This window comes from Lepidochelys kempii, chromosome 1, assembly GCF_965140265.1.
Source record: "Lepidochelys kempii isolate rLepKem1 chromosome 1, rLepKem1.hap2, whole genome shotgun sequence".
NCBI lineage: Eukaryota > Metazoa > Chordata > Testudines > Cheloniidae > Lepidochelys > Lepidochelys kempii.
The window spans coordinates 184,538,010-184,547,946 of record NC_133256.1 but is presented as its reverse complement, the minus strand read 5'-3'; the positions used below and the strand labels follow the sequence as shown (position 1 = coordinate 184,547,946).

Here is a 9,937-nt window from a genome sequence, read left to right as displayed (position 1 = left end):
GCGGGGAAGGTGGGGGCGCGCCCCGCATAAACATGGCCGCGCTTGTCAAGCCCACAGAGGGTCCCATCGCGGCTGCGCATCCGGGACGCACGCGCTTTGCCTCCTGGGAGTTGTAGTGCCGGACATTTGCCCATGAACTCTCAGCGGGATTTGGGTGCCGCTCTCAGCCCTGGGCAGGGGGCGCACCCAGACCTCAGCCCCTCCCTGCCCAGGGGTGACTGCGCTGTGGTCGCAGCCCTGGAGCCCCTCACCAACTCTGCTGGGTTGGGTATAGGGAGCATGTGAACGCCACCTGTGGGGTGGGTGGGAATTGCCCTGCCCCAGGGGTACGGTTTGCATAGTGGGGGTGCTGAGAGCCATCGAACCAAACTGTAAACCCTGTGCATGATGGGAACCACTTCAAGCCAGGGGCTGTGGCAGCTCCCCTAGTTCCAGCACCTATGCCCTATCCCCCCAGGTGACCAGATATCCCGATTTTATAGGGACAGTCCCGATATTTGGGACTTTATCTTATATAGGTGCCTATTACCCCCCACCCCCTGTCCCAATTTTTCACACTTGCTGTCTGGTCACTCTACCCCCCCAAAGGTCACTGCACAGGGGAAGCAAAGGGGGCGAGAGCCCGGGCTGAGGGATTCATTTGCTTGAAGCTAGATCACAGCAGTGCCTGGACAGTCTGCTGGAAGTCTGTGTCCATTTCTGGTGTCAGCCAAGAAGGAAATTGATAAATTGAAAAGAGTTCAGAGAAGAGCTTCAAGAATGAGTAAAGGATTAGCAAACATGTCTTATCGTGAGAGACTCCAGAAGCTCAATCAATTTACCTTAACAAAGAGAAGGCAAAGAAGTGACTTGATCAGTCTATAAGTACCTACATGAGGAATGCAAACTTGATAATGGGCTCTTCAATCTAGCAAACAGAGGTATAACAAAATCCAGTGGCTAGAAGCTGAAGCTGACAAATTCAGACTTGAAGTAAGGCACACATTTATAACAGTGAGGGTAATTAATTATTGGGAAAACTTAACAAGAGTCGTGGTGGATTCTCCAACACAGGCTGTTTTTAAAATCAAGATTCGATCTTTTTCTAGGTCAAACAGGAATAAAGTCAGGGATGTTCTCCAGCTTGTGTTATGCAGGAGTTCAGACTAGATGATCACAGTGATTCCTTCTGGTCTTGGGGCTTCTCTTCATGTACAGTGCTGCAGTGGCACAGCTACAGGGCTTTACTGACGATGCTACTATGCTAACAGGAACGCTTCTCCCCTTGGGGTATGTCTACACTACGAAATTAGGTCGAATTTATAGAAGTCGGGTTTTTTGAAATCGGTTTTATATATTCGAGTGTGTGTGTCCCCACAGAAAATGCTCTAAGTGCATTAAGTGCATTAACTCGGCGGAGCGCTTCCACAGTACCGAGGCAAGCGTCGACTTCCGGAGCGTTGCACTGTGGGTAGCTATCCCACAGTTCCCGCAGTCTCCGCTGCCCATTGGAATTCTGGGTTGATATCCCAATGCCTGATGGGGCTAAAACATTGTCGCGGGTGGTTCTGGGTACATATCGTCAGGACCCCGTTCCCACCCTCCCTCCCCCCGTGAAAGCAAGGGCAGACAATCATTTCGCGCCTTTTTTGTCTGCTGCCAGCCAAAGATGTAAAGGATAGATGGAGTGGGTCAGAACAAGAAATAGACCAGATTTGTTTTGTACTCATTTTCCTCCTCCCCTGTCTAGATCACACTGCAGTCAGTCACAGAGAAGGCGCAGCGAGGTTAATCTAGCCATGTATCAATCAGAGGCCAGGCTAACCTCCTTGTTCCAATAACAACGATAACTTTGGTGCACCATTTCTTATTGGAACCCTCCGTGCAGTCCTGCCTGAAATACTCCTTGATGTACAGGCACACCCTTTGTTGATTTTAGCTCCCTGAAGCCAACCCTGTAAGCCGTGTCGTCAGTCGCCCCTCCCTCCGTCAGCAACGGCAGACAATCGTTCCGCGCCTTTTTTCTGTGCGGACGCCATACCAAGGCAAGCATGGAGGCCGCTGAGCTCATTTTGGCAATTAGGAGCACATCAACCACCACACGCATTATCCAGCAGTATATGCAGCACCAGAACATGGCAACGCGATACCGGGCGAGGAGGCGACGTCAGCGCGGTCCCGTGAGTGATCAGGACATGGACACAGATTTCTCTGAAAGCATGGGCCCTGCCAATGCATGCATCATGGTGCTAATGGGGCAGGTTCATGCTGTGGAACGCCGATTCTGGGCTCGGGAAACAAGCACAGACTGGTGGGACCGCATAGTGTTGCAGGTCTGGGACGATTCCCAGTGGCTGCGAAACTTTCGCATGCGTAAGGGCACTTTCATGGAACTTTGTGACTTGCTTTCCCCTGCCCTGAAGCGCATGAATACCAGGATGAGAGCAGCCCTCACAGTTGAGAAGCGAGTGGCGATAGCCCTGTGGAAGCTTGCAACGCCAGACAGCTACCGGTCAGTTGGGAATCAATTTGGAGTGGGCAAATCTACTGTGGGGGCTGCTGTGATGCAAGTAGCTCACGCAATCAAAGATCTGCTGATATCAAGGGTAGTGACCCTGGGAAATGTGCAGGTCATAGTGGATGGCTTTGCTGCAATGGGATTCCCTAACTGTGGTGGGGCTATAGACGGAACCCATATCCCTATCTTGGCACCAGAGCACCAAGCCGGCGAGTACATAAACCGCAAGGGGTACTTTTCGATAGTGCTGCAAGCTCTGGTGGATCACAAGGGACGTTTCACCAACATCAACGTGGGATGGCCGGGAAAGGTGCATGACGCTCGCATCTTCAGGAACTCTGGTCTGTTTCAAAAGCTGCAGGAAAGGACTTTCTTCCCAGACCAGAAAATAACTGTTGGGGATGTTGAAATGCCTATATGTATCCTTGGGGACCCAGCCTACCCCTTAATGCCATGGCTCATGAAGCCGTACACAGGCAGCCTGGACAGTAGTCAGGAGCTGTTCAACTACAGGCTGAGCAAGTGCAGAATGGTGGTAGAATGTGCATTTGGACGTTTAAAGGCGCGCTGGCGCAGTTTACTCACTCGCTTAGACCTCAGCGAAACCAATATTCCCACTGTTATTACTGCTTGCTGTGTGCTCCACAATATCTGTGAGAGTAAGGGGGAGACATTTATGGCGGGGTGGGAGGTTGAGGCAAATCGCCTAGCTGCTGGTTACACACAGCCAGACACCAGGGCGGTTAGAAGAGCACAGGAGGGCGCGGTACGCATCAGAGAAGCTTTGAAAACCAGTTTCATGACTGGCCAGGCTACAGTGTGAAAGTTCTGTTTGTTTCTCCTTGATGAAACCCCCCGCCCCTTGGTTCACTCTACTTCCCTGTAAGCTAACCACCCTCCCCTCCTCCCCTTAATCACCGCTTGCAGAGGCAATAAAGTCATTGCTGCTTCACAGTCATGCATTCGTTATTCATTCATCACACAAATAGGGAGATGACTACCAAGGTATCCCAGGAGGGGTGGTGGAGGAGGGAAGGAAAATGCCACACAGCACTTTAAGCACAGCACTTCAAAAGTTTACAACTTTAAAATTTATTGAATGACAGCCTTCTTTTTTTTGGGCAATCCTCTGTTGTGGAGTGGCTGGTTGGCCGGAGGCCCCCCCACCGCGTTCTTGGGCGTCTGGGTGTGGAGGCTATGGAACTTGGGGAGGAGGGCGGTTGGTTACAGAGGGGCAGCAGTGGCAGTCTGTGCTCCAGCTGCCTTTGCTGCAGCTCAACCATACACTGGAGCATTCTGGTTTGGTCCTGCAGCAGCCTCAGCATTGAATCCTGCCTCCTCTCATCACGCTGCCGCCACATTTGAGCTTCAGCCCTGTCTTCAGCCCGCCACTTACTCTCTTCAGCCCGCCACTTACTCTCTTCAGCCCTCCACCTCTCCTCCCGGTCTTTTTGTGCTTTCCTGCACTCTGACATTATTTGCCTCCACGCATTCGTCTGTGCTCTGTCAGTGTGGGAGGACAGCATGAGCTCGGAGAACATTTCATCGCGAGTGCGTTTTTTTTTCTTTCTAAGCTTCACTAGCCTCTGGGAAGGAGAAGATCCTGTGATCATTGAAACACATGCAGCTGGTGGAGAAAAAAAAAGGGACAGCGGTATTTAAAAAGACACATTTTATAAAACAGTCGCTACACTCTTTCAGGGTAAACCTTGCTGTTAACATTACATACATAGCACATGTGCTTTCGTTACAAGGTCGCATTTTGCCTCCTCCCACCGCGTGACTACCCCCTCAACCTTCCCCCCTCCCTGTGGCTAACAGCGGGGAACATTTCTGTTCAGCCACAGGCAAACAGCCCAGCAGGAATGGGCTATACTGAGTGTCCCTGAAGAAAAGCACCCTATTTCAACCAGGTGACCATGAATTATATCTCACTCTCCTGAGGATAACACAGAGAGAGAAAGAACGGATTTTGGTTGAATGCCTGCAAACATACACTGCAATGCTTTGTTCTACAGTGATTCCCGAGTATGTGTTACTGGCCTGGAGTGATAAAGTGTCCTACCATGAAGGACGAAATAAGGCTGCCCTCCCCAGAAACCTTTTGCAAAGGCTTTAGGACTACATCTAGGAGAACCGCAAATGCCAGGGCAAAGTAATCCTTTCACATGCTTGCTTTTAAACCATGTATAGCATTTTAAAAGGTACACTCACCAGAGGTCCCTTCTCCACCTGCTGGGTCCAGGAGGCAGCCTTGGGTGGGTTCGGGGGGTACTGGCTCCAGGTCTAGGGTGAGAAACAGTTCCTGGCTGTCGGGAAAACCGGTTTCTCCGCTTGCTTGCTGTGAGCTATCTACAACCTCCTCCTCATCATCATCTTCTTCGTCCCCAAAACCTGCTTCCATATTGCCTCCATCTCCATTGAAGGAGTCAAAAAACACGGCTGGGGTAGTGGTGGCTGAACCCCCTAAAATGGCATGCAGCTCATCATAGAAGCGGCATGTTTGGGGCTCTGACCCAGAGCGGCTGTTCGCCTCTCTGGTTTTCTGGTAGGCTTGCCTCAGCTCCTTCAGTTTCACGCGGCACTGCTTCGGGTCCCTGTTATGGCCTCTGTCCTTCATGCCCTGGGAGATTTTGACAAAGGTTTTGGCATTTCGAAAACTGGAATGGAGTTCTGATAGCACGGATTCCTCTCCCCAAACAGCGATCAGATCCCGTACCTCCCGTTCGGTCCATGCTGGAGCTCTTTTGCGATTCTGGGACTCCATCATGGTCACCTGTGCTGATGAGCTCTGCATGGTCACCTGCAGCTTGCCACGCTGGCCAAACAGGAAATGAGATTCAAAAGTTCGCGGTTCTTTTCCTGTCTACCTGGCCAGTGCATCTGAGTTGAGAGTGCTGTCCAGAGCGGTCAGAATGGAGCACTCTGGGATAGCTCCCGGAGGCCAATACCATCGAATTGTGTCCACAGTACCCCAAATTCGAGCTGGGAACGTCGATTTAAGCGCTAATCCACTTGTCAGGGGTGGAGTAAGGAAATCGATTTTAAGAGCCCTTTAAGTCGAAATAAAGGGCTTCACTGTGTGGACGGGTGCAGGTTTAAATCGATTTAACGTTGCTAAATTCAACCTAAAGTCCTAGTGTAGACCAGGGCTTGATGTAGTTAATCCACCTACCTGAGAGGCAGTAGCTATGGCCACAGGAGAAGCTTTCCCATCAACACAGTGTTGTTTATATTCAGGGTTAGGTCAGTATAACTATGTCACACAGGTTCTATGGATTTTTCACACCCTGAGCAACATACTTATAGCAATAAAAGTCTGTTGTGCAGAGCTGGCTTTATAATCTACGTATTCGTGAACTTGCTACCTATTTTTAAAAGTGCCAACCAATTTGAGAAGGCTGCATTACTGTTTTGAAAGCCACTTTTTTATTGGAAACCATTAGAGATAAAAATATTTCGAGAATGATGCCTTGTCCACAGTGTCTAGCACTGGCCTATGTAACTATGTTATCTGAAACCATTTTGAAGTATTCTGTTAATTATGGTGCAACTTGAATACAAAAGGAAAGCAATGCATCTTCCTCGAAGGATGTTACAATCTAGATAAAAACTTTCAGAAAATAGTCAATTTCTGAGAGTAACACTGGCCACTCCCTCTCCTTTTTTTCCTCCCCCAACCATCCCTCATGTGTGCTTCTGACCCTGTATGTAAAAAAATATGGGAAACTCGAGATAGATAAGGCAGTCTCAGAGCAGCTAGGGACTGCCTTATTTTTTGAGATTCGGGAGAATGGGATTGCTGGGAAATGTAGTAATGTTGTAGTCCTAGCCTAGGGCAAAACAAGCTAGGAAGTCAGGGAAATATATGAATCCTGTCCTCTCCTAAGAGCATGTCTACGTTACAGGTGCTGCTGTGGTGCAGCATCATAGTATAAATGCTTCCTACAGTGATAGAAGGGTTTTTCTATCTGTGTAGTTAATCCACTTCTCTGAGCTGCAGAAACTATGTTGACAGAAGAATTCTGCCATCAATCTAGCTGTGTTTATACTGCGGGTTAAATAAGCTTAACTACGGTGCTCAGGGGTATGAATTTTTCACACTTCTGAGCACTGTAGCTATGTTGCCCTAACTTTTAAGAGCAAACAAATACAGAAACATGGAAGGAGGTAAGTTGTACTGAGGGACTTGCCTGAAAATTATAGGTAAGTACAACAAGGTTTTTCATTGTTTTTCCTTTTGCTTTGTAATTTTTTTCCTTAAATGCAGGTATCTCTGACACTGGTCTCATCTGATTTCTAAGAAGCTACAGACGAGCTGAGAGAGAAGGCAGCAAGGAAGCATCAGGAGTGCCCTGAACAAGTACTTAGTGTGTGGTCCTCAAAAAGCATAGAGAGAGAGATTTTGGGTCAGTTGCTGGCTAACGGAAGTATGGGACTGTCAGGTTTGGGTCTGTGAGCAAGAAAACGGTCTCCTGTTGTTTAGCTCCTCCCATGTTCAGGGAAACAGAACATTCTACATTCTCTCTACATGAACAAGATTGCATTAAAGGTTCTTGAACCCATCATAGATTTCTCCTCCTAACTGGAACAACCTGCAGGGCCCCAAACTGTGACTAGCCGCTTAGGTCAAAGGTGATAACAATAACTACAGTGAGAAACTGGAAAATCTAAGGCATTCCTCATATGCTGATCCCAGACTCTTCTTGGCATATGAGCCTCTCCCCAGAAATCCATTAGATCAGGAAAATAATCAACTTCTCTCAAATGTTGTCAAGATCAATCTTCTTGCTTTCTGCTTAAACAGAATCAATTTTTCAGCTCCTCTTCTAAGGTGTTATTGTTGTCTCTGATCACCTACTTGTGGCATCCATGTTCTGTGTCAATGTGCTCATTGTGGTTGCCTCTCATAGGTTGCGTGCCAACCTGTCACACAGCCAGTAGGACCGTAGTAAATGGCTCTGCAGCAGAAGGTTGTCATTTGCAGTGCTCTTTTTTAGGCAGACAGCAGAAGCTGTAGCCAGCAGAGATAGTCAATAGCCACTAAGTCTTTATAGGGCGCAACTCATTTGAGGTAAATCTACCTTCATGGGGAAGTTTAAGACGAAACTCCTGTGAAGCTACAGATACAGACTTCCCCCGACCCTCCAGCTTTATGTAATGAAAGTGCCTTAGGCCATTGGTGTTTGCTTTTGGAATATGCAGCTTTTCTTAAGCTTGGAGCCTTTCCAAAGTGACTTGGCTGTGAGCTTAATTGGAAACCCTTAATTCTCATTTCAAATACAGTACCAACCTTGCCTCACCTTCCCTCCTCTCCCCAATTTCCCTCTGAGCCTGGAGCTTTGTGAAAGGAACATCTGGCTGTGATCCTCAATGCCTTGTTTCGAACATCATTCGTCCCTCAATTTTTCTGCCAGGAGAAGTACCAGCAGAAACCCATTTCATTTTGTTCCATCTGCTTGGAGCAGAAAAGCTGTTGGCTGTAAACCTGCAGTGTTCAATGTCCTTGCCCAGATAGTCATTATGGAACAGTAATGGGTGCTTGGGGAAGAATTCTGAGACCTCAGGGCCCAATAGAGGAAAAAACTATAGGTAGTGCCCTGCTGCCAAATCCAGATCTTCAGTCTCTTCCAAATTCTGGGATCCTGGATTCACTCCTCATTCCTGGCATCTGTTGTGCAACGAAGATTCCCTCTCTCTTTGTCCCTTAACATGGCAGGCTATATTGAATAGCAAGTCCTAGGTATGCTGTTTGGTTCCTCAAAGAATGGACAAGCTTTTTCTTCAGCCCTTGATCTTCATTCATTGTCATGGCCTTTTGGTGTTATCCAGTACTGCCACCCCCAAAGTTCAAAACTCATGATTCAAATGCCCCCCAAAATGAGATTTTTTTTAAAAGAAAACCATTGTGATTCTTGGTTAGCTTTCAGACTCTTGTATGTATGTGGGGGGTGGGGGTGGAGAAGGGTGACACCTACTGTTGTCATCTCTCAGTATACAGTAAGTAAAGTGACTTATTTTGGGGGGTGGGAAGGAGGCCACTGCAGGAGCTCTGGATAGAAGATGCAATTGAGATAAAATTATAAACTTGCCTCAGATACTGCCCAATAGTGTAGAGGGCTTCAAACCCCAAATTTCCAATTATTTCTCTGCACTCTCAGCCCCAGATCTGCCCCTTGGTTTCTGTGCATCTTGTCTCCTCCTGTAGCTATGGAAGCTCTTAACCTCCCCGCCTCACCTGAGGTGGCATGCGGGGCATCTTCAGAAATTCTTCACCCCTCACTCCTAGGCCTGGAGTTGTCTAGCTAGAGAAGAGCTGCCTGCCTCCCTTTTTTTCCTTTTTTCCACAAGGGAGGAGGAAGCGAGCTTCCCTGAGCTGCTGGGTTATCTCAACTTCCTCCCCTCTTGGGACAATGGTATTGGCTGCTCCTTCCCCTACCCAGAAACTTCTGTGGGTCTTGGGGAGAGAGCTCTGCCTGCCAAAGGCAGCAGCTATCATAGAATCACAGAATATCAGGGTTGGAAGGGACCTCAGGAGGTCATCTAGTCCAACCCCCTGCTCAAAGCAGGACCAATTCCCCAATTTTTGCCCCAGATCCCAAATGGCCCCCTCAAGGATTGAACTCACAACCCTGGGTTTAGCAGGCCAATGCTCAAACCACTGAGCTATCCCTCCCCCAAAGAATATGTGCTCCAGGTGAGGCTCGAACTCACAACCTCGACATTGCTCTGCTCTGTACTGCTGTATAAGTACCGCGCGCTAACTGATTGCGCCACTGGAGCTGTGCTTCTCCAGGAGCCAGGGAAGTAAGGAAGGCAGCCAATAGGAGGCCCTTTGTCAAGGTTCCTCCCCCACTCTGAACTCTAGGGTACAGATGTGGGGACCTGCATGAAAAACCTCCTAAGCTTATCTTTACCAGCTTAGGTCAAAACTTCCCCAAGGTAACAAATATTACCCCCGTTATCCTTGGAATGGCCGCTACCACCACCAAACTAATACTGGTTACTGGGGAAGAGCTGTTTGGACGCGTCCTTCCCCCCAAAATACTTCCCAAAACCTTGCACCCCACTTCCTGGACAAGGTTTGGTAAAAAGCCTCACCAATTTGCATAGGTGACCACAGACCCAAACCCTTGGATCTGAGAACAATGAAAAAGCATTCAGTGTTTTACAAGAAGACTTTTAATAAAAAATAGAAGTAAATAGAAATAAAGAAATCCCCCCTGTAAAATCAGGATGGTATATATCTTACAGGGTAATTAGATTCAAAAACATAGAGAACCCCTCTAGGCAAAACCTTAAGTTACAAAAAAGATACACAGACAGAAATAGTTATTCTATTCAGCACAATTCTTTTCTCAGCCATTTAAAGAAATCATAATCTAACACATACCTAGCTAGATTACTTACTAAAAGTTCTAAGACTCCATTCCTGTTCTG

The 9,937-nt window shown here is 48.0% G+C and overlaps 1 protein-coding gene and 1 non-coding gene across 2 annotated transcripts; both read right to left on the bottom strand.

Moving 5' to 3' along the window:
- Positions 1–3,565: 3,565 nt before the first annotated feature.
- LOC140905422 (uncharacterized) lies at positions 3,566–5,170 on the bottom strand. The gene is made up of 2 exons (XM_073328751.1): positions 4,712–5,170; positions 3,566–4,124 (listed from the first exon to the last, which is right to left on the bottom strand). The coding sequence occupies exons 1-2, from the start codon at positions 5,115–5,117 to the stop codon at positions 3,583–3,585; spliced, it is 948 nt and encodes a 315-aa protein (XP_073184852.1). The 5' UTR covers positions 5,118–5,170; the 3' UTR covers positions 3,566–3,582.
- Positions 5,171–9,186: 4,016 nt separating this feature from the next.
- On the bottom strand, positions 9,187–9,280 carry TRNAI-UAU (transfer RNA isoleucine (anticodon UAU)). Its single transcript has 2 exons — positions 9,243–9,280; positions 9,187–9,222 (listed from the first exon to the last, which is right to left on the bottom strand). It is a non-coding gene; the product is annotated as a tRNA-Ile (tRNA).
- Positions 9,281–9,937: the final 657 nt, after the last annotated feature.

Bases quoted from the DNA above. Each gene is read 5' to 3' on its own strand.
- LOC140905422 (XM_073328751.1), bottom strand. From the start codon at position 5,117: ATGAAGGACAGAGGCCATAACAGGGACCCGAAGCAGTGCCGCGTGAAA. The intron at 4,125-4,711 runs GTGAGTGTACCT...TTTCTCCACCAG, and splicing joins AGGTGGAGAAGGGACCTCTG to CTGCATGTGTTTCAATGATC.